At 37.7% G+C, this 24,642-nt stretch overlaps 1 protein-coding gene across 1 annotated transcript in view; it reads left to right on the top strand.

The window, feature by feature from the left end:
• The window catches only part of VWDE (von Willebrand factor D and EGF domains), a gene marked incomplete at its 5' end in the record, with an annotated part of 198,489 nt that overhangs the window by 131,946 nt on the left and 41,901 nt on the right, over positions 1-24,642 (top strand). The window contains 4 exons of the mRNA XM_081955237.1: positions 12,413-12,508; positions 13,382-13,477; positions 15,974-16,069; positions 19,130-19,225. Coding sequence (XP_081811363.1) covers positions 12,413-12,508; positions 13,382-13,477; positions 15,974-16,069; positions 19,130-19,225 — 384 coding nt within the window. The remainder of the gene's footprint in view (positions 1-12,412; positions 12,509-13,381; positions 13,478-15,973; positions 16,070-19,129; positions 19,226-24,642) is intronic.

Below are 24,642 nucleotides of genomic sequence, written 5' to 3'. Positions count from 1 at the left end.
TTACTTCTTAGCAGGAAGTCCAATATTTTTTTCTTTGGATTTTCCCATTTGGCTGAGTTTTTCAGTACTCCAACATACTATTCTTTTTTCTTAGGGATATATTTATGAATTTATTTTTTTAAGCAACAGGCCAGAACCTGTTCATATTAATAAGTAGGAAATCTGTTGGACATCAAACTTATTTTAAAAGTATCATTATGTAGAACTCTTTTTAGTAGTCTGGATTATGGAAGAATTGCAGGAAAATATTAGATAAGACAGAAACAAGCTAAAATAGGGGTGGTGGTGGTGAATCAACTTCTTGTTTATTGCCCATGTTTTGTTACAAACTACTCTAACTGCTGCCTGTTTTGTTTAGCAATAATGATTACATTGAATATGATATTAATATATAAAGCATGTGATATAGTTCCAGGATCAGAGCTGGTCTATATTTGAATGGCCTGAAGGTGTGTTAACATTCAAAGAAGCTAAAGCTGCAATCTAGGAAAGGCAGTTCTTGGCCCTCTAAGTACTTGGAAAATAGACCACCTGTGAACCATATGTAAAACCACCCTGATCGCCATATAGAAGAAAGTATGAAATAGGCCTGTATAAATCATTTGGTGGGATTTCAAAGCATTGGAAAGTTGTGGGAGTACTTTGGAACATCTGCTTCATTGACCAGATCTGGAGGAGTTCTCAGAGCCCTGTAAAATAACTTGCCTAGCTTTAGTACAAATGCTAGGACTGCATGGTACTTTGGATTCTGTTCCAAACAAAGTACTGAAGAGAATACAAGACTGTAAATATAGTACCCCACCCACAACTCTTTAAAGTAGATATTTCATGAATCCAGGAAAAATGTGCCGCTGCTTTAAAAAGTACCAAGTAGATGCTGTGGGCTTTACATTCCTATATATTCAAAAACAGTGCATAGCCCTAACAAACATTATTATTTAATGAATTTAAGTTGTTGCCTCTGCTTTGAAGTTAAATTCAGTTGTATGGATGCCTCTTTCTTTTCTGTGCAATTTATACCTCTATCTTGACTGGGAATGCTGACATCATCTTGGTCACTCCCACCCGGTCACATGGATGGCAAGCCACTCCCACCCGGTCACATGGACAGCAAACCACTCCCACCCAGTCACATGGCTGGCAAGCCACCCCCACCCAGTCACATGGCCAGCAAGCCACTCCCACTCAGTCACATGGCCAGCAAGCCACTCCCACAAAGCAGGCCACACCCATGGAGTAGGTTCCAAAAAATTTTGAAACCCACCACTGGAGTATACAGTATACCGATCAACACACATACACACTCACACACACACACACACTCACATACACACACCACTTGCCATGGGAATAATTGGCAGCGATGTGACATTACTGAAGTGACAAATTAATGCACTCTTTTTATCATTTTATAAATCTTTTCTTATAAAACATGGAAAAGATGTCTTAGAAAATATGGGTTCTATGAGCCTCATCACTACCTGGGATCATTAGAAGGGTGAGATGGAAAGACAGAAATACTGTAAGTGTGAACCATGTTTCTTTATGCATACAGTTATGAAGGATGGTTATATGAACATGCGACTCTATGTAGTCTTCAGAGTAAAGAATATTAGCCATATGTTTGGCCTCATCACTATCTCACTATTGACGTGACATATGAATGAGACCTTTGGTGTTTTTTTTTTAAATCTTCATTGCCAATTATATCACCTGATTGTGTGACTGCTGCCTTATTTTGTTTCAACACAATTTTCTTCATGCCCTTGTTACAAGTTGTCCAGAGGTTTCATTAAATACGCAGTCTCCTAAAGAAAATCATTCTACTCTAAGCTGCTGATTTTAATTTCCATTTGGAAAAATGCAGACTTGTTACAATAGTCAAATCATTACATCCATTAAGGTGGCTTGCCATTTATTTTATAAGATCTTTGATGCACTGGGATTTGTCCTTATTTTTCTCTAAGAGTAACACACATATAGAATAGGAAACACGTTTTAGAACATAGCTTAGAAGATGGCAAGTGTTTTTTGCATTTATTGATTTGAAGACGTTGGATGTGGTAAGAGACAAAGCAAAAGAAATGTTGAAAAATCGATCTTGTTAAAGGACACAGAATGTTGCCACTTAGTCTTGACTCAGATATGACAAAAGTGAAAGCATTTCTTCATAGAAACATCCAACATAACTTCAAGGTCCAATTTAACCTCATTTAAATGGTTTTGCTAGGTGCACTGGAATAATAATAATAATAATAATAATAATAATAATAATAATAATAATAATAATAATAATAATAATAATAATAATAATAATAATAATAATAATAATAATTTTATTTGATTAGCCGCAACCCTCTCCCGAAGGACTCGGGGCAGCGTACAATCAAAACAGATAAAGTACAGATAAAGACAAACATATATACATAAAGAACAAAGACATATACATGTGCATGGAGGATAATTTCACTCATAAGTGAAAGACAATTAAAAAACACAATTTAAAATCCCGTTAAATAAAATTACTGAATTAAAAGACCCATCAGGAGCGTTATGAAGTTATGATTGAGCCAGGCCGGCTATTTGGAATAGGTGGGTCTTGAGCTTTACACGGAAGGAGCAGAGGTCAGTAGTGGTCCTAATGTCCGGGGGGAGGTCATTCCACAGGGCTGGGACAGGAGAACAGTTTATTTTGTTAACTTTATTTGCTGAATCTGACCCCCACAGCAATGCACAGTTAAAATGGGCTTATATTAATTCAACAGTCCCTAAATGCTTCTCTCTGCCTAATTCTGGGCATACTTTAAATGTATGATTTGGGGTTAGAGTGATTTAAGTGCCATTTATTTTTATTCCATTTTTTTGCCCAGTCTAGTTTGTGAAATACTTCTTCAAGGCAAGCTAAGAAAAGTATAGGTGATATTGTATCACCTTGTTGTACACTTCGTTCTACGTTGATGTCCACTTTAATATCATCAAGGCAAATTGTTGCCATTGTTGTTTCATATATTGATTGTAGTAAGTTTCTGTAAGCAGGGTCTACACCTTGGTTGAACAATGCCTTAATCTTTGCTTGCTAGAATACTGAGTCAAACGCCTTCTCATAATCAATGAAAGGCATGTACAGAGGCATGGTGTACTCATTGTGCCTTTCAATGACTTGCTGAACAACTTGGATATGATCCATTGTGCTGCAGCCACTTCTGAACCCTGTCTGCTCCTTTGGCTGTGCATCATTTAATGTTCCCAATATTCTTTTTGCTATTATCTTGGTGAAAACCTTGTAGATGACTGAAAGAAGGGTTATCGGGCAATAGTTCTTGAAATCATCTTGGGCCCCTTTCTTGTGTATAAGAATCACTAAACCATTTTTCCATGCATCAGGTATATTTTTTTCTTCTCTGAGGCATCTCGAGTACAGTTTTGCTCATATCTTGTGTAACTTTCAGCATTTCAACCGTAACACAGTCATTGCCTGAAGCTTTGCCAGTTTTCATTGATTTTATGGCACTTGATATTTCCTCCACTAGGATATCTGGCATTTCCTCTTTTGTGGATGTTGTTACATTTGAGTTATCCTGATCTTTGCATAGCCAAGTAATATTCCAATTATTTCTAACTTTTCTTGGCTTGTTCTACACACAAATCCATCTTCACTGCAAAACTTTTTCTTGTATTTTTAAGCTTCCATTTTGCTCTATTAATCCCTTTGTTTTCTTCAATTGTCTTTTTCACAAGCTTCACATTATATTGATATGTTTCTTCTTGGATACATTTTCTTATGGTCTTGCAAAGTTCAACATACTTCAATTTATTAGTGAAATTTCTAGTATTCTTCGTTCTTTTTTCATTAAATCAATAGTTTCATCAGAGCTTTTTTGACTGTACCAAGTATTTTTTCCAACAGTGCTATAGATGTAGCAGATTCAAGGATGTTTTTGACTATCCCTTCATTTTGGTCCATAATGGTCATCTCTTCCAAATCTTGCCATAGAGCAAAGCGATTTGATAGATTAATCTCAAAAATCACTATTCTCCTCCAACACCTTTTCACTCTATTCTTTATTTTTATTTTTCGTGACATCTGTATCATTTTCATACAGCTTCTTTGACAGACAATCTTCATTTTAGCTTGTATATTCTATGGTGACTTCCAATGTTAACACAATTGATGACAGTACAATTGCAGAATATGGTGTTATCACTTGACATGTTGTACTCAATTTCACTTGTCTACTCAGATGGACTCTTCCATGTCCATTTTCTGCTAGCCCTTTTCTTGTAAAATGAGTTCAAGATATACAATTCCTGCCCTTCAGCAAAATCTACCACTTCCATATGGGCCAGTCACTTTTTCTCCAGGTATTGTTCTTTCTATTCTTGCATTAAAGTCACCCATTATTATTTTGTATTGGCATTTTTCTTTGTCTTCAAGGTCAGCCACATAATTGTAAAACTCTTTGACCTCATCATCACTATAGCTTATTTTTGGCTGGTAAGATTGGATGATTTGAAGCTTGTATTGTTTATTCAAATAAATGATGCATTGGACTATCTCATATATAGTTTCAAATTTTATTACTGAGTCTTTTAGCTTTTGTTTGATTTTGTTTTGTTTGGAAAAAAACTAATTTCCCCACTTTGTCCATCTTTGGTACATCTAGTGTATAATAAATGCCCAGTCCTAAAAAGTTCAACTAATTTTTTGCCTTTTCGTTGTGTTTCACATAATCCAATGATATCCCAATGCATATTGTTGAGTTCAGTCATCAGTTTTTCTAGTCGAGCATCAGTTTTCATTGTTCATTGTTAATTTTTTAAAAAGCTAATATCATTCTCATTTATTGACAATTGATAATTTAGATTATAAAGTGCAATAATGCTTTTAAAAAATGGCAGTCTTTCCACCACTGAATCTACTAAATTTCTATCCTTCCTTAATGTATATTGTACATTTCACTATATACAGCTGTTCATTTTAGTGCTGGTTAACATATAACAGGAACATTCTGTATCAATTCCTGAGTGCTCAGCACTCATATGTCTGTGGAAAAAAATAATACACATTGGTCTGTAATCTAGCAAACACATTTTTGTAAATATTTATGCATGTATATTTTCCCCTTAATATTTACCACTTATATTCTATATAGAATAATTTAAAAACCATCACTCAAATCTGAGATTTTCAATAATTTCTCATACGCACATATCCTACTGTTCTTTGCTATTGCAACAGTTAATTTCTTAAAATATGAAATATACTAGGCCCACAAAAATGAATTCATTTCCCCAGGTAAAAAAATTCCAAGTTATAATTCAGATTTTTCTTTTCTTAGTAATTGTATGCATCCTTTGCTAGTCAGCACAAATATGTGTAATTTTTTTAACTAGGCATTTTTTCTTGCACATTCCTGTGACAACTTCCTTCTTAGCTTTGTGTTCCAGAAATTGCAACTCAGATCAGGATCAGAAATTTTACTTAATCATATATATCTAGATATAAATAGTGATACAAAACTATAAAATGGAATTAAATTCTAAAATCAATATTATAAATTTATAAATTGATTCTTGATGTATTAGGATTTCAAAGAACTATAGTCTAAATAAATGAGGATTCTTTGCTAGGCCAATGGATGGGGAGAAATATAGGCTACCGTATTTTCCAGAGTATAAAATACACTTAATCCCCTCCTAAAAGAGGCTGAAAATTTGGGTGCATCTTATACTCCGAATGTAGTCACTCCCACCTGCCGGTCTCTACTCTTTGGTCTCTGTGCATCCTCTTCCTGGCTGCCGAGATTGCCATCAAAAATGGCTTGTGTTTTTGGACTCTGCGCATTGCGTTTTCAGCCTCCAAATGGGGCACATGGTAACTAAAATGGCTATTTGGAACAGCTGCTGCCTTCTCTTACCCTTTCTCCGCTTTGCCTGCTTTAGTCACTAGAGCTCCCTCCAAAGATCAGCTGTGCTTTTGAAGCTGTTTTTCAGCCCAAACATGAGCTAAGCAATCTTCCATGCTTTTCCTCCTTTTTTAATTGCTGCTTCCTCCAACAATCAGCTGTGCTTTAGAAGCACAGCCCCCATCATCCTCAACTGCAAAATCAGCAAGTGAACTAATGTGCTGAAACTGACCAGGCTAAGGACAAGCCAGATGAATACCTGGTAGGCAAAAAAAATGCCCCTATTTTCCTCCCCAAAAACTAATGTGTGTCTTATATTCCGGTGCGTCTTATACTCCAAAAATGTGGTAATTATATTATAATCCACAACTAACTCTGATAATCAAGAAAATCAATTTTTATTATAAATACAAAGGAAATAATTGTATTTTATTCATACTTCTTCATCCTCCTGAAAAGAAGTACTCTATGGTGGATTTTTATAGTCAACTAACTAAATATACAAAGATAAGGATTATAAATACTTTCTGCAAAGGAAGATTAAATTAGGATAAATATTCATGGCTAGGGTAAATGTTATTGATTTGCTGTTATGATTTGTGCCTTGCCTTTCTATTCTAGTGAATACTCAAGGTGGCTAAATAATAACAATGTAGCATACATAAAATTAATAGTAAAATTAATGCTAAAATCAATTAGCAATTATGAGTTTAGCAACAGCAAAAGTTTTTTACAGATGTTCTAAATGCTGAGAAATTTGAGGGAAAATATAATGCCCAAAAGAGTTGTTCCATATCTGAGAACAATGCAAGAAAAGGTCCTTGTATAATACTAAAAATAATGGGGAGGCAGGATACACAAAAGGGTTTCATGTTCAAATCCTGAACAGCTTCATCATGGGAAAGTTAATCTCTATAATAGGCTCTACAAGTGTGCCCAGTGGTTGATTTTGCAGTACCAGTAGTATATGATCCTGTACCTTGTACAGGTTGGCAACTTAGCTGGTATGATTTGTACAAGCTTCTGTTTCTGCACATTTTTCAAAGATAGTGTTAGATCTGGGCAACGAGAGACAGACTGCGGACACGAAGTGACTTAACAGCTCTTTATTAGTAGTAGTAGTGATCCAGCTTACTCTGTGGTCGGAGGGTTCCCCTTTTATAGGGATCGGGTACACCCCTCGACCAATCAGAACGATACCTGTTTCCCGCTGTAGCAGCGGACCAGAGGGGAGACTTGCCAGGATATATACTAATATCTAACAGATAGTACCAGCTTAAATAGAATGTGTAGTAGTAATAATACCAATGAAGTGTAACCACGGCTTTGAGAATCAACACCAAATCCATTCAGCCCAGAAGCCTACCAGCCTACCCATTCACTTATATTGTGAATTTGCTTTTTCAGAGGGAGAGTTACTCCATCTCCAAGGTCTCTTTTCCTATTTACCAAGAGTACCTTGGTTTCTCTGGTTTTAATTGAGTAGGTTCTCCCTTATCCTCCCAATTATCAGATTTAGGCAATGTTTAACATATTGATTGCTCTTTCAGTTAACTGATAAGGAGCAATACTGAAGACACCACACTCTAAATCTCTTGGTGACCTTCTCCAGCTGTTTAATGAATAAAATGCAAGATAAGATGCAACCCTGTGGGACACCATAGGTCAACAGCCTACTGTTGAGCAATAATTCCATTATGTAAACCCCTGGCATCAGAGTGAAGCATTGTAAATCTTTTTTCCCCCAAAGACCAGGCCCCCAGTTGAAGCAGAAGAATTCTGTGGCTGATGACAATGAACCCTTGAGAATTCCAAGGAGCTTAGCATTTCCCCCAAAATAATCAAAGCATCTTTATGAATGAATTAGATCCTAATAATTGGAATCCTTCATAAGCATCTGAAGGGTGAAACTATCACCTTCTTGATCATCTTTCCCAGAAATGATATTTATGAGATAGGCCCATAGTTGGTAGATACATTATTCAGGCCAAGAGTGTTCTTTTTCTTTTTCATTAGAAATCTTAGAAGTGCCTCCTACAGGCAGGGAGAAACACATTTCATTTCAGCAAACATTGCTCATTTCAATTAACCATGTTTCCCAAGTTATCCTAGCTAATTGAATTAAATAAATAAGATCTTATATAACTTAGTGCATACCTATATAAACTACTCTTCCTGTGGTATTTGTGACAATGATTTGAACCCATCTAAAATTATGTATAACATTGGTTTCACGTGGTTATTCTGCACTTTCAGATCATCAATCCCATCCAAACAGAATATGTTGGGCCAGCTACTACTAAGGGAGACAAATTTATGGCTGTCAAAGAAGACATGAAATCCCAGATTGTTCTTGATTGGACAATGTCAGCATGCACATTATAATTCTCCTGGACAAGAAACCCCATATAATCTAAGAACATATTAGAGATTATTCATTCATTTATATTATTATTTTAGAAATAACCCAATGTATGCAATACACTTCTTCCTCCTATTTTCCCCATAATAATAATAAAAAAAAAACCTTTGTGATGGCTTGGGCTAAGAGAGAGTGACTGCCCAAAGTCACCCAGCTGGCTTCCACGGTTAAGGTGGGACTTAATTCATGGTCTCCTGCTTTGCAGCTTGGTACCTTAACTATTACACCATACTGATTTCCTCCTATAGGCTGCAAAGGGAACGAAAGGGCAGTCAATCATCAACACTCCTATTCTTTCTTGCAATAATCTACTTGTTCTTCCCTACCATATTTAGATTTGCTTTGTTCAATCACAGAATATTTTCTGTTCTTCACTTTCCCCAGAGAGTGTATTCTTCATGCAGTCCACAATACTTCTCTCACACTTTCCTAAGGGGAAAATGTTGTGATGCAAAGAGGTAACAAGAGGGTTACCTGGGCAGAGGTAATTTCAAACCCCGGGCATCTGATGCACTTAATCAAAAACTGATCCTGTGAGAAATCTGTTTTCCACAGGTAACACTAAGGCAAGCAATGGCAGGCAGCAGCTAAATGAGACAGCACAGTTTCATTTTCACACTCTCTGGTCCAAATGGCAGCTTTATTTTTAGTGTCCACTTACTGGGAGCTGTTAGTAGCTAACTAGAACACAGTAGCTACAATTTAAGTCATACTTAGAAATAGTATGGGCACGCCATGTGCACTGAAATGCCAAATGCTTAAAGCAAAGGTAAGGAGCTCGGGCGGATGGACCCTCCGGAGCACAGTACCGGAACAGTATCCGGTGCTCAGGGAAGACTCCGGTACGCCCGGAATAGGCACTCTCATTTGTATGTCTATTATGATTTTTCAAATACTGTAATGAGATATACAGAGAAGAGAAGAGAACAACAGAGTTGGAAGGGACCTTGGAGGACTTCTAGTCCAACCTTCTGTTTAGGCAGGAAACCCTATACCACTTCAGACAAATGGCTATCCAACATCTTCTTAAAGACTTCCAGTGTTGGGGCATTCGCAACTTCTGGAGGCAAGTTGTTCCACTGATTAATTGTTCTAACTGCCAGGAAATTTATCTTCAGTTCTAAGTTTCTTCTTTCCTTGATTAGTTTCCACCCATTGCTTTGTGTCCTACCCTCAGGTGCCTTGGAGAATAGTTTGACTCCCTCTTCTTTCTGGCAACCCCTGAGATATTGGAACACTGCTATCAGTGTTTCCTTCTTTTCATTAAACTAGACATACACAGTTCCTGCAATTGTTCTTCATATGTTTTAGCCTCTAGTCCAATGGTGGGTTCCGGATTCCGTTCCAACCGATACGGTTGGAACAGCCCTAGCATCACCCACATGGATGCACACAGCACGTGCGCACACCCGCGTTGTGGGTGCATGCGTCATACTTGCCTGTGACGCTCCCTCAAGCCTCCACAACACTCCAGCTGCTCAGCAGAGCGTTGCACAGGCGCCAAATGCTTAAAGCAAAGGTAAGGAGCTCGGGCGGGCAGGTGGGCCCTCCGGAGCACCGTACCGGAATGGTATCCGGTGCTCCGGGCAGACTCCGGTACACCCGTACTGGGCCTTACCGCCTGTACCCACCACTGCTCCAGTCCCCTAATCATCTTTGTTGCTCTTATCTGCACTCTTTCTAGAGTCTCAACATCTTTTTTACATCTGAATGCAGTATTGCAAGTGTGGCCTTACCAAGGCATTATAACACTTTATAATGTATTAACACTTCACATGATCTTGATTCTATTCCTCTGTACTTATATTGCTCAAGTCACTTGGGAAACATATTTTGCTACCATTTGACCAACATCTATCTATATAATCTATTGCAACTCCTTATATTGTTCCATTCAGTTAATGTGTACAGCCTTTTTCACCGGCTCAAAATATGAAATGTTCTTTATTATGCAGCTACTATATGTCTGATAATAAATTACAATTCAGTTTGAATTTGTACTTTGGTGCAAAGCGTAGATTTGATTCAAATTTGCAATCTGATGAGTTGATTCAATTCAAGGGCCTATGTGCCTGTGCAGAAGTCCATCGGGTTTTCTGAATGACTGAAAGACAGTGAATAGAACTGATTTGATTATTCAGTTCAAAGAGGTAATTTCATCAAATCATCTTAAAATCAGATATTTCGATGAAAGCTTTGCACAAACTTAGCAATTAGTCGCCTCCAGATGAGTTAGATAGCACACAAACTTAATAAATAAATCCTTATGCTAGACACTGATAAATAATTTACTTCAGTTACTATTCACCAAGTATCATTCCTGTACAATATAAGTCTATTTTAAATTATGGGATGGTAACAACAGCAGTGCCTGTGATCAGTAATTTTATAAAACTCTCCAATGAGATGTATTTATTCAAGTAAATTCAGCTTATTTATTCAAGTAAATTCAGAAGCTGAAGACTGGTTTGCCTTCCTTGGAGGCAAGTGAGGCACAGCCTCACCTCTCATCATGAAAAGAAAAAAAAATGTAAAAGGAAAAAATAAATTTACCGTTCAACTAGTCAGGCGAGAGCTGAGGTGAGGCTGAGCTAGCTGCTGCCTCACTGTGGATGACTCTGCTTAACTGTTTAAAAAAGCCTCTAAAAAAGCGGCCTCTACTATAGGACAGGAGAACTGCGTGCCTCACCTAATCTGACTTTTTAGGCTTTTAAGCTTCTGCTTAACTCTGCTCGTGCTGAGCAATCATAAAATGCCTAAAAAGTCAGTCTAGGTGAGGCATGCACATATATTGAAATGGATCTTATGTCAGAGTGTATAGTTTTAAATGAAAAATGAAAAAAACACAAATACACCGCAGTGGCTTTTTTTAAATTTCAGAGTTGTAAGTGAGAGAGTTTTAAATATGGCATGGTGTTTTTTAAAAAAAAAAATACATGAAAAACCAATTTAAAAGACCTCTGTTTAGAAACAAGAAATATATGTGTAATTTAATTTGTGTCTTGTTTCTTAGTTTCATAGTGCATAGAACTCACACGATAACTAACCTGCCTAATAGCAATGTGGAAGATGGAATACCTATAGGTTTTATTTTGGGATTGAGTAGTTATTGTGTGATTCAGAGAAAATTTGTATTTGATTTAAGAAGTGCTACATTCACATTATCCTATAGTTAAAACCTGTTTTGCCTTTGAATCCAAATCATTCTACAGGCTTTTTTTAAAAAAAATCCTTACTCTAAAATAATTTCTTTTGAATTAAGTGGAACTTACTTCCAAATAATTCAGCATTACAACCAAAGTATCACAATATGCTTTCAGTTTTGCAGAATATTTATTTGCTTACCATTTTCTAGTGGCATTATAATATGGGAACAAGAATAGCTTTAAAAAAAAAGCCATGGAAGTCAAGGCCAGGGAATAAAATGTGTCTATAGCTATAAAGTCATTTATCCAATTAAATTATAATTTTTGGAAAACCTTATAGATATTTTTCATACATCTTTCTTACGTTATAATCAATTGCCACATGGAAAGTATGGAGGCAGGCAAGAAGAAGCAGGCAGGCAAAGATCACAGAAGAAAGCTTAGCTTCTCTTTGTGAAAGTATATGTAATAATAACTCAATAACTGAATTGAGTTTCCTTGTGGGAAGCTGGCAGTGAGCTTTGGAAATCCCCTTTCCTCCCTCCCTAGAATTCCTGCTGTCTTCCCCATTTACTTTCCTTGTGGGAAGCTTGCAGGCGCAAGATCAGTGGGGAAACCAGCAGAATTGCAAGACCTAGGGAAGCAGCTAGGTAAATGGCAGTGGTGTTGAAGCAAACCAACTTCCCCAACTTCAATTCATGGGAATTGGGAATGGGTCCCAGCATTCTGGGCATCTTTTGCGTTATCTTGGTTCAATCGTTATTTCCCTATGCTTTATCGTTTTGCTCAATTAAGGTTACAGGCAAACATCAGAATTTTAGAATTACATAGATAAAGCAGAGATAGGTCAGTGATAGAATATAGATCAACAGGATCCTCATTACATTACAGCCAATCTATTCTAAATTCAGTTATCATGTTTCTGTTTTTTTGTATAGCACTTTGCAATCCACTGTGTGAAAATGGAGGGACCTGTATCAGTCACAATATCTGTTCCTGTGCATATGGATTTGTTGGTTCAAGATGCGAAACATGTAAGTATACTATTATGCATATGTAACTTTAGCAATCTTCCCACATTTTGATAGCTAATAAATAATATGAGAAAGAAGAATGCAAACTTTACACAACAACAGCAATAATAATAATTGGGGAGGACTCAATAGGTAGATAAAAATGCTAAATCCAATCTAAGCATCTGGCTGACTGTGTGACAAACCATAATTCTGACATTATTTGAAATCAATTCTAATCTAGTATGCAACATGTAACTCAGTATTTCAATATTAATAAATATATTTAATGCTCAATAACATCAAATCCGATGTTGTGCTTTCTAAAAGCACATTAACACCGTAAAATGTATTCAATCTTTTTCAATACTTACTTTGAAACAGCTCTGTTGCAGAGAAACCTTGTTTATAGTAATGTTTGCAAAATTCAAAGCATTGAAAAAAATACATTAAAATACTGAGAATATAAAGGACTTGGGGAGGTTGTCATTGAGTCAAGTTATTGTTCAACATGTATACTAATATGTTAATAACTTTAAGATAATCTGTCTTTAAAACTAGTCACAATTTAATAGTACACACATTTTACATTATCTTAACTACAAACCCTGGTCAGTGACTGACTATCCTGTGATCCTTGATCATTTTTTTAAAAAACACCTCTCTGCAAAGATATCTACAGTAGGTTTAAAAGAAGTTTCTGTGTGAATCACGTTCTTTTAAAAGCTGTTCATTAAGAAATGACGGGTTTACATGACATTTGAATTTTGGTTTTAATAACATAGTCCTTGAGAAGCTTTCAGTGGCTGCCCTTGCTTTCAATCAGCACAATGTAGGGCAAAATTCAGGTGCTTATAATTGGTACAATTGACCTTGCCTTAATTTGTTTTTCAGTGGTTTGTAATAAGCATTGTCACAATGGTGGGGAATGTGTAGCACCAGATGAATGCCAATGCAAGGCTGGATGGAGTGGTCCTTTATGTGAAACAGGTATATGTTACTAAAAAAATTCCATGAAAACACAGTATATGATAATTCTCTTAAAGGTATAGCATGCAACTTCTGTAACACATTTATTTGGGGCACATATTAAATTCTCCGCCAAGCAGCTGGAGCGTCGCGGAGGCACCACAGGAGGTAAGGACGCATACACACGTGTGCGCGCATGCTGCATGCATTCATGGGGTGGACGCTGGGCCCCATTGCATCGTACCGGTTGCAATGGGATCCGGAACCCACCACTGCATCAAAGAGTTCAATAAGTATACCTCTTTACATCTCACGATTATTAACAGCAGACATTTCTGATGCAGTAGACATTTCATAGTCTAGTTTTCTTGTTTTCACCAACAGCCAAATGTGAAGCCAAAGTAGTGATTCAATCTTAGGGCAGCATGTGGCCTCTGAAGCTTCTGTTGAGGACCTTCAAACATTCTTACTATGGTAATAGTAAGATATTATAATATGACAGTAATATTATTATATGATAGGAGGGGAAATCTTTTATAATACAATTGAAGAGTAATAATTTGAACAGTAAGAGTTTTAATGAAGTAGAAACAAATAAAATTAAGCTTGTAATTTTATGTTAGCTGAAAACCTATGACTTATTGGATCTATACTTCCTGGAATATAGAAACCGGCAAATTATTCTAAGAAAAATACAACACTTGGCCCCAAAGTATTGTTATGCATCCCATAACAATAAGAAAGTCTTAAGAAAGGACCCTAAGTGCAAAAGCACATGCTATGAAGATTTTTGTAAACTGTAATTAGCACTCCTAGGTAATGCTGCAAATATGGGGGGGGGGGGTGTTCCCTCCCCCCCCAAAAAAATCTACAAATCACTATAAATGAAGATATGTGAGTCCTTTTAACCTGTGAACTGCACTCGGTGGAAGCTACACTTTAATGCTAAATCTGATTTCATTCCATTTCACTTTTGTTAACACCATTTATGAATTGTCAAAATTGCTTCTTCCCTATCGCATAGGAACATACTGCAGTGGCCATGGGGTGGGTGGGGGTGGGGGGGCTTTGGGATGTTAAAGAGTTCCAGAGTCTGCATTTTTACCAAAGTCAGGGGTTAAATAAATGGAATCAGGGTTAGGGTCTGGTAAAAACTGATGCAGAGCAAGTTCTATACGACAAGTTTACACAAGTTGAAGTGCACCAAGGAAGCCAAGCACGCAAATCATAAACAACACCCAAGCAGTGATTCAATAAACCTCCTGCTTCCTGCTGGGACCACTTTTTTGAAATATTAACGACCTAACTGGCTATAATATAACACTAGTGTCCTGTCTTCATAAATCTCAGGTTGGCATCATGGCATCAACTATATTCAATATTTCACTTTCTGATTAATGTGAAAAGAGGGGAAAAATATGTCAATATGGTCAGTGTATCCCTGTAGGGATTATTAGTGTTAATATTATTTCTGTCCTTTTTTTTTTTGCCATATTTCTACTGTGGGGAGAGGGAAGCAGCTTTCTTAATAATTAGATTTAAAGGAAACATTTGCAAGTTGCTTTTCTAATTGGCTACACTATGCAACAAAAATGCAATAAAAGCTGAATGTTGAGTGGAGTAAAAAGTCTATTGTATTTATTGTATACACATTTTAGGTTGTTTTTGTCAGTTTATATGAATAACCCTTAAGAATTATATTTACAGGTGTAGCAGCTTGTATATCCAAGTCAAATACGGACCGATTTGCATTAATGTACTTAAATATTAATAGTGCTCATGGCATTTTGCTTCAATTATTTTTCACTGAAAGTACTGCACATTGACTAACATACAAACACAGAAATATGCATACAGGTATCATAAAAGTACTAATGTCTAATTGTACAATTCATACAAATTAATGTACTTTATAGATTTGCTCAGATCACTAAATAAACATTGAATAAACATTGAAATATATATTTATAATCCGATTAATTTTATCCTCAAACTAACAAAGTAGCTCCCATTTCTCTTAAGCTGTTTTGTCTTATTCAAGACAAGGCAACATGGATGATTTTATTGTACATGAATGCCAGTTTATATTATTTATAGATTTGACTGAATCCTCATTTTTACAGCATTGGTAAAATACAAAGCATAAACTTCATGCTATGAACCAGTAAATAGTAGTCAAAATATCATGGACTTCAGTGTAATAACATTTACAACAAATTGAACAGGTGTTACTGCTTCTACAATGGACAGAAAAGGTGAGAGAAAAAGCAGAGAAGAAATTTGTCTCAAAGTCCTTCAGAAATAGAGATGCACCTGGAGAAGCAGATTGCAAAACAAATATTAAACAAAATATTACTGTGATTCTAGGAGACAGCATGTCTCATTGCTCACTGAGCCATTGCTTAAAACAGAATTATTCTGCATTCTTAATAAAAAAATAGTGAGAGAGCAAAGAAGAATATTTGATATTTTCCTCCTTACCTGAAATAAGTTTTATGTTGTTTTCTCTTGGGACAGCCATTTGCAAACCCATTTGCCTAAATGGTGGGACCTGTATTCGCCCAAATATATGTGCTTGCCCATTTGGTTTCTTCGGGCTTCAGTGTCAATCTGGTAAGATGAATAACTTAAATTCTAATGATTAAATATTGTTTCCCTTCCCTAAAAGAATATTGTACATTCTTTCCCATTATTTGCTCCAGCGTCACTTTCATTCAAAACAAACCATGTGCTGGCATATTGTTTATATGACATGCATTGTAAGATGTTAATTGAAATAGTGCTATATATCGAGTTTCCCTGTATTATTTTTAAAGACAGAAAGGCATATAGGTAACTAATGTATTGAGCCTATCACAGCAAAAAAAATCTGTTATTCATAATGAACTCAACTTTAAAATATATGTTGGCAAAATATCAAAATATACAGTACTCTACTATATCAGTACATTCAATATTGTAAGCGAGAACACTTGATAGGCACTGTATTACTTTAAATGAGAGTAAAAGGGATGGATAGATGGCAAGTTTCCTTTTTGTTCTATCAGCCAGGAGATAAATTCTTCTTAACTGGTTTGCATGTACTGTTTCTCCCCATACACAGACTCTTTCTAATAATCTGATATAAATTACTGTTATAATTTTCCTAATCTAATATAATTACAAGACTGTTAACAGTTCAAAATATGTTACACATTTACTGGTATAATATGCTTGTATTGCAGCAATCCATACAGTAATTTCTTCCTGGTCAATACAACATAGATTTTTTTTTAAATGTGAGATGTATTAAATTATATTATGGTCAAGGATGATTGAATTTTGCACTCCATACTTTGGTTTCTTCTGGTTTGCTCTATTCTAATGAAATACAGTTTAAAAAATTTCCTGACAGTAAGAACAATTAAACAGTGGAATCAGTGGTGGGATTCAAACAATTTACTACCTGTTCTGTGGGTGTGGCTTGTTGGGCGTGGGAAGGATACTGTAAAATCTCAATTTCCTCCCCATTCCAGGGGAAGGTTACTGCAAAATCCCCATTTCCTCCCAATCAGCTGGGACTCAGGAGACTGTGAATAGATGGAGGCGGGACCAGTCAGAGGTGGTATTTACCGGTTCTCCAAACTACTCAAAATGTCCACTACCGGTTCTCCAGAACTGGTCAGAACCTGCTGCATACCACCTCTGAGTGGAATGGTTTGCCTTCAGAAGTTGTGAATGCTCCAACACTGGAAATTTTCAAGAAGAGACTTGATAGCCATTTGTCTGAAATGGTATAGGGTTTCTTGCTTGAACAGGGAAGACCTCCAAGGTTCCTTCCAACTCTCTTATTCTGTTCTGTTAAGAAGGAAACTTTTGATAACCAAACATTTGCCATTTCGTATCCTGAAAGAGTGAAAACAGTGCCAGCCCTGATAGTAACAAGTAACTGCCATTTGTCACTGATTCTGTTAAACATCTATCAGAGATTTTGCAGTTAACTGCTTTTCACTTTCTCATTTAAATTATTTTTTTCTTACCAGCAACATTTGGAAAAAAGTGTTTATCATCATATTTTTAGTGATTAAAATATTCCAATCATTGAAGTCCACATAACCTTATTACATCTAATTGTGTCTATGATCTGCATATAAACAAATTAATGCCTCATTAAATAGTCATTAATAGTAGTTTAAATTATCTTATTGCAATTTTTTATTTTGTAATTACTGTATTTTGTTTTAAATTGTGTGGCTTCTTTTTAAAATGGTATTATTTCTTAGCTGTCTGAGGGGAGGGGGAAGATGAGGAATTAAAGTAAAACAATAATTGTAACAGTAGTAATACAATATAATTATTACAATAATGCCGTAGTAATGAAGTTGATTTCCATTGAAAGCCTAAAATAGAAATCTTAAATGAACAACTTCAAAGGAAGTCTGATTGAGATGCCTTCTGAGTACCACATACATAACATTGCACTGTAAAGCTAACACCTAAATACATTTATTTATTCCAGCAATCTCTTAAACTCCAGTAATATCATCTTTGATAAAAGGCTATATAGCTGCTACCCTATATTTCTTTACCTCAAAGTAGTGTAAATATATGTAATGGGACTTTTTTCTTAGTAGACATATAAAAATAAAGCTTTCCCTGTCAGTCATGCCTGACTAGGGTACGGTGCTCATTTCTGTTTCTTGGCCAAGGGAGCCAGTGTTGCCTGAAGACAATTTCCATGGTCATGTGCCAGCAAAGGTGCAGAGAATGCTGTTACCTTCCCACCAAAGTGGTACCTATTAATCTATTTGCATTTGCATGCTTTCAAGCTGTTAGGTGGGTAGGTGCTAAGCTATGTTTTGTGCAATCATGGTGAAGGTAGTAGTAGTAGAGGAGGAGGGGGGAGGAGGAGAAAATATTACTAAATACAAAGAGCTGCAAATAGAAATACTATGACTGCGGCAAAAGAAAGCAAAAGTGGCAGTAGTACCAATAATCATAGGCGCCTTGGGCAAAATCCCAAAACAATTGGACTACCACCAGCAATGACAAAAACACCATTAGTTAATTGCAAAAGGCAGCTTCACTCCCAACAGCTTACATCCTGCAAGAATATCTGTAACCACATCAAACATCCACATCTGCCTATCCCAGGTCCTTGGCAAGGACTCAATAAGCGGTCAAAAATGCCAAATCTAGTCTCAATATCTAGCTCGTTGTGCGACAAATCATAATAAATAATAATAATTGCATAACTGGAACAATACCCCTTAAGACAGGGGTGTCCAAACTTGGGGACTTTAAGACTTGTGGACTTCAATTTCCAGAATTCCCCAGCCAGCCATGCTGGCTGGGGAATTCTGGGAGTTGAAGTCCACAAGTCTTAAAATTCCCAAGTTTGGACACCCTGCCTTAAGATATGGTGGCTAAGGTCATAGAGTGAACTGAATTGAAAGAAAACAACCCACATTCTGGCTTTTCTTCCTATATACAGCTATGCTAGAATAATGAAAATCCTCTGATGGAAGGGCTTCCTTGAGAAATCAGATTCTATCAGTAATCTGTAATCCTAAATATCATCATGGGCACGGTACTACCAAGGCCCTGTGCTATAGCATTAGGCTGCTGAGGTCTATTTTGCAATTTCTGTCCTATTACCAATAACCTTGGTTTATTTGTTTGCATTGTCATTAGCATTCTGCAATCCTCCTTGTAAGAACAAAGGACTATGTGTGAGAAACAACCTCTGCTCCTGTATGGAAGGTTATGTTGGAGGAAGATGTCAGAAAAGTAAGTTTTTCCACTTTGCTTTAACTTTCCAAATATCTCTTGCCTTAGAAATACTTTATCACCTAGGGAGGTTTCTTATTGCAAGCATATTAAACAGGATCCTTTGCTTGGATTAATCTTCTAATCTTTCATTTTTACATCATGGCACGTATATCAGTAACTTTACCACAAAATGCACTATTTTCATTTACTGGAGGCTTTCTTATATTATATCTCAGTACATTAATGGCACTAACATTGCATCAAAGGCAAGAAAAGGTTTAAGCCACTTTGGATCTTATCCTGTCTATGTATACATTTAAAATCATTCCAGTTTAATAGAGAAAATCTGTATGAGAGATAAGCTAATTAGATGAATTAAAGTTAGTTGGGAAAGTTGTTAAAGCCGAATCCACAGGCATTGACTGGGACAATTTAAAATGTCACTGCTTACAATTCTTCTACCCTAATTAATACAGTTAGTTAATGAGTTGTGTTTATGTGTTTTGGTGGCCTCTTTCCTCGTTATTAGTCACAATGTTATCTATTCCTACATAATTGGACCACTTCTATCAGTTTTGTTTTAGTATTTCACTAAAAGTGTAAACGACGGTCTGCCTGCACAAGAAACCTACTAACCTTTACCTTTTACCTTTATTTTTGATTTTTATACCGCCCCCTCTCCCGAAAGGGACTCGGGGCGGTGTACAGTCAAATAAAACAGATAAAATGGAATACAAATATGCAAACATAAAAACATAGAAGAGGAGGCAATACGACACTGTACAGGTAAAGCAAATAAAAACAGTATATCAGCAATCCTAAAAAATACCCAATTAAAATTACCCAGTTAAAATATATCTGCCAGGAGGTATAATAAGGTTATGAATGGTCCAGGCCGGCTAAACGGAACAGGTGAGTCTTCAGTTTTCGTCGAAAGGAGGGAAGGTCGGTGGTGGTTCTGATATCGGGGGGGAGGTCATTCCAGAGGGTTGGGCCCATCACAGAGAAGGCTCTACTCCTAGGTGCCGCCCATTGGCACTGCTTAGTGGATGGCACCCGGAGAAGCCCCTCCCTGTGAGAGAGAATCGGTCGTAGGGAAGTGTGTGGTAGGATGCGATCCCGCAAGTACCTAGGTCCTGAGCCATGGAGCACTTTAAAGATGGTGATTAACACCTTGAAACGCACCCGAAAGACCACAGGCAGCCAGTGCAGCTCGCGCAGGAGCGGTGTTACGTGGGAGTACCTAGTACTCCCCAAAATAGCCCGCGCGGCTGCGTTCTGGACTAGCTGCAGTCTTCGAGCGCGTCCCAAGGGAAGCCCCATGTAGAGGGCATTGCAGTAGTCCAGCCGAGACGTCACCAGTGCATGAGTGACCGTGCGTAGGGCATCCCGGTCCAGTAGGGGGCGCAATTGGCACACCAGGCGAACCTGGTGGAACGCCTCCCTTGCCACGGCTGCCACATGGTCATCCATTGACAGCCGGGCATCTAGGAGGATGCCCAAATTGCGCGCCCGTTCCACAGGGGGCAATTGCTCGCCCCCTATGGTCAGCGATGGAATCAACTGACTGAACCGGGGTGCCGGTAGCCACAGCCACTCAGTCTTGGAGGGGTTGAGCTTGAGTCTGTTGTCCCCCATCCAGACCCCGACGGCTTCCAAACACTGGGTCATCACCTCGACAGCCTCGTTGGGGTGGTCTGGGGTGGAAATGTACAGCTGCGTATCGTCAGCGTACAGATGATACTCCACCCCAAAACCACGGATACTGAGAACATCATAACTAGTAGAACCTTCTGCATATCAACAGCAATAAATTTATTCCCTAATACTAAGAATAATTACCATATTTTTCAGAGTATAAGACGCACCGGAGTATAAGACGCACCAAGGTTTTGAAGAGGCAAATTTTTAAAAAAGTAGGTAGGTAGATAGAGGGATAGAGAGGGAGAGAAAGAGAGAGAAATATAGTAGGTAGGTAGGGAGAGAGAGAGAGTAGTTAGGTAGGTAGATAAAGGGAGAGAGAGAGAGAGAGAGAGAGAGAGTAGATAGGTAGGTAGAGGGATAGAGAGAGAGAAATAGACATACAGTAGATAGGTAGGTGTTTCTGCTGGCACAGCTCTTGATCAATGTAATTCTCATCAATCAGTTAAAGAGCTTTCCAAAAGGGGGAAAAAAAGTTTTTGCACTCTGCAAACCTCCCAAAAATGGCCCGTTTTTCATGAAAACGGGCCTGTTTTTTTCAAAAAAAGGCATGAATAGCCTTGGGGGGGTTTTGCAGAATGCTCCTTGGGGGGCGAGGGGGAAACGAGCAAAAAACAACCCATTTTTTGCAAAAATGGGCCCGTTTTTTATCAAAAATAAGTTGCATGCATAGCCTTATGGAGACTTATAGAGTGCTGCTAGGGGCTGGGGGGGCAAAAACAGCCTATTTTTTGCTCATTTCTGCCCTCCCCAGCCCCTAGGATAGCTTTTTTGGCTCGCGTGCCATAAGTGGGGGGAGCGCAGGGGGGTCATGTGTGCCGCACCCATAATGCAATGCGTGACCCCCAGTGTGCATGCGCACACTACAGGCACCCTCCCCCCATTTTTACATGCTTTTTTCGCCCTCCCCAGGCTTCAGAGGCTTTACAGTGACTTCCGGTTTGCTCAGAGGATCGTTTTGAGCGCTCTGAAGGCTTCAGGGACCATCTGGAGGCTTCCCTGACGCCTCCGTAGGGCGTCCGGCGGGGAAGGCTGTTTTTGCCCTCCCCAGGCTCCTATAAAGCCTCTGGAGCCTGGGGAGGGGGGAAAATGGCTTTAAAAAAGGGTGAACTCAGCTGACAGGGCAGCGCCTCGCGTGTCCTGACAAATGGCTCTGCGTGCCACCTGTGGCACGCGTGCCATAGGTTCGCCATCACTGCCCTAGGAGCTCTCTGAAAGCCTCCCTGAGAGTATGCACGGCCATTTTGGTGAAGGGGCGGGGCTTCGGGAGGCAAAAATGCTGTATTTGGTGTATAAGATGCACCCAGATTTTCATCCTCTTTTTTAAGGAAAAAAGGTGCATCTTATACTCCAAAAAATACAGTAAGAACATTTTATCTCTATCAACAAGTGTCCAGTAGATTTTTAAAAGGCAGGCACACAGAATTCTCAAGACTGATTTGCCATGACAGTTGAACATTACAATAGCACAAAACAGTCAGAAAGTCAGATTGCATATTTAAGAATGTCCATTTATTTAATAATAAACTCACTGGATTTAATTTTGAGTACCTGTTAGAAGTCTTCATAGTTGCTGCAGCTTTTGCTTGCTTAGAAAATATCCATTGAACATCATAGGAATCACTTTCTAGTAAACCTGCACAGCCACATTGAAAAACTTCCAAAATCTCTCTAGGGCCAACCAAAATGGAACAAAATACTTTTTTATATTTCAGGTTTTTCAGAAATCTCCCAGGGAGATATACAAATTTACTGCTAGAGATACTAATAATGTGTACTAAGTTATTTAAATGGATGGAGAAAAATATTAATCTTTGAGTTCAAGCCACTACTTAGTCAATTTTCTTTTGCCAATGTAGAGTGTGTAATTTCTGTTCACCATTCGTATGACCTCTGTCTCTACCTAATTGGTTTTGCTGCTTGCCCTATAATTTTCATTGATCATCACAATCCACTGGCCTTCCTTGTTATGCTAATTGTATAAGAGGATCAAATAGATTTGCTACATATGTCAGGCTAAACATTCTAGGAACATTTTTCTGCTTCTTAATTACTTCACCGCTCTACATTTCCTGTATGTAGTCACCAACAAATAAATTCATGATTTTTTTAACCACCCCATAATCCCTTGCAGGGTGGACTCTGGGGAACTGAATGGAGCTGAGTGTTTACTGGCCGGATGCCCTTCCTGTTGCCAATGTGGAGTTTTTTTCAGCAGATATATATTCTCAGTGTACCCAGAGAAAGAAATATCTGTCTCTACCTAGGATCTAACTCACAGCCTCCTGATTATGAGGCGAGAGCTCCACCTCTAGGCCACTGCTTCACGCCACCAACAAATGAATTACCTCATCTTAATAGCATAATAGCATATCCTGTTGGCTAATAATATTAGTTATACATTGTATAATGTGGTATTGTTGCAATGATTTAAACCTGCCATCTAGAATGCTTACTTGGAAGAGTATTTGGTGAATTCAATAAGTGTTCCTTGAAAGGATACAGCAGTAAAATTTATAAACTGGTATCAGCGTATTTCCATAGCAATAGCAATGAACAAATGGTGAACATATCTAAATCAAACTATGGCCCATTTGTAGATTGAAAATTTGAAGGATGACTACACATCAATTATACATAAGGTGTTTTAAAAATATGGCTTTCCAGAAGGCTTAGCATCTCTTCAATTAGGCCTACCAATTAAGATGTTTCTGACTCATATAGTACCCAAATGGTGAAAAATCTATAACTTAAAAGTACATCCTGGTAATTGATGTGACATGTCATAGTCACAGGTGATTACAACTGATGTAATCAACAATTACACAGATACAATGTAGCAATTTGAATGAGAAGAAACCTTGGTTTGCAATAGTTGTAGTAAAGGCGTAATATCTAAAATTAGTTCTACAACGGGCAAGTTTGCTTTGTTTTATTTAATTGTTGAGAAGTGAAGTACAGGTAGATGTCGCTTACCAACTTTGTTCAATGACTGTTCAAATTTAGGAGCACACTGAATAAACAGACTTACAACTAGTCCTGAGAATCGTAGCCAGTAAAGCATCCCCATAGTGATAGATAGCAATTCAAGAGCTTGGCAGCTGGTACACTGGTTACAACATCTCATAGTCACATGCTCACCTTTTGTGAACTTCGCAGCCAACTTCCAACAAGCAAAGTCAATGAGGAAGCCAACAGAAAGTCACAAGTCAGACTTCTGTAGTGTCTTCTTAATGACCTGAGGTGATTCATTTACCAATCATAAATTGAATTTACAAACTGCTGTTGTAAATCAGGTGTAGTCACATGAATATTCACTTTACAACCTTGTCATGTAGTGACAAGGTTGTAAAGTGAATGTTGTAAAGAATGTTCTTTCTGAGCCAACTCAAAAAGCTCAAACTGCCTAAAGAGCTGCTGATTCTGTTCTACAGAGGAATTATTGAGTCTGTCATCTGTACCTCTATAACTGTCTGGGTTGGCTCTGCAACCAAACAAGGCAGACACAGATTTCAAGGGATAATTAGAACTGCAGAAAAAACAATTGCTCCCAGCCTGCCTTCCATTTAGGATTTGTATACTGCACGAGTCAAAAAGAGTGCTGTGAAAACCATTCCAGTGGTTAGAATGCAGTATTGCAGGCTAATTATGCTCACTGGCAGCAGTTCAATTCTCACTGGCTCAAGATTGACTCAGCTTTCCATCCTTCTAAGGTGGGTAAAATGGGGACCCAG

This window comes from Natrix helvetica (genome assembly GCF_964273705.1).
Source record: "Natrix helvetica genome assembly, chromosome: 1".
Lineage (NCBI taxonomy): Eukaryota > Metazoa > Chordata > Lepidosauria > Squamata > Natricidae > Natrix > Natrix helvetica.
The sequence above is the reverse complement of the archived record's forward strand: the minus strand, read 5'-3'. Positions and strand labels throughout refer to the sequence as shown.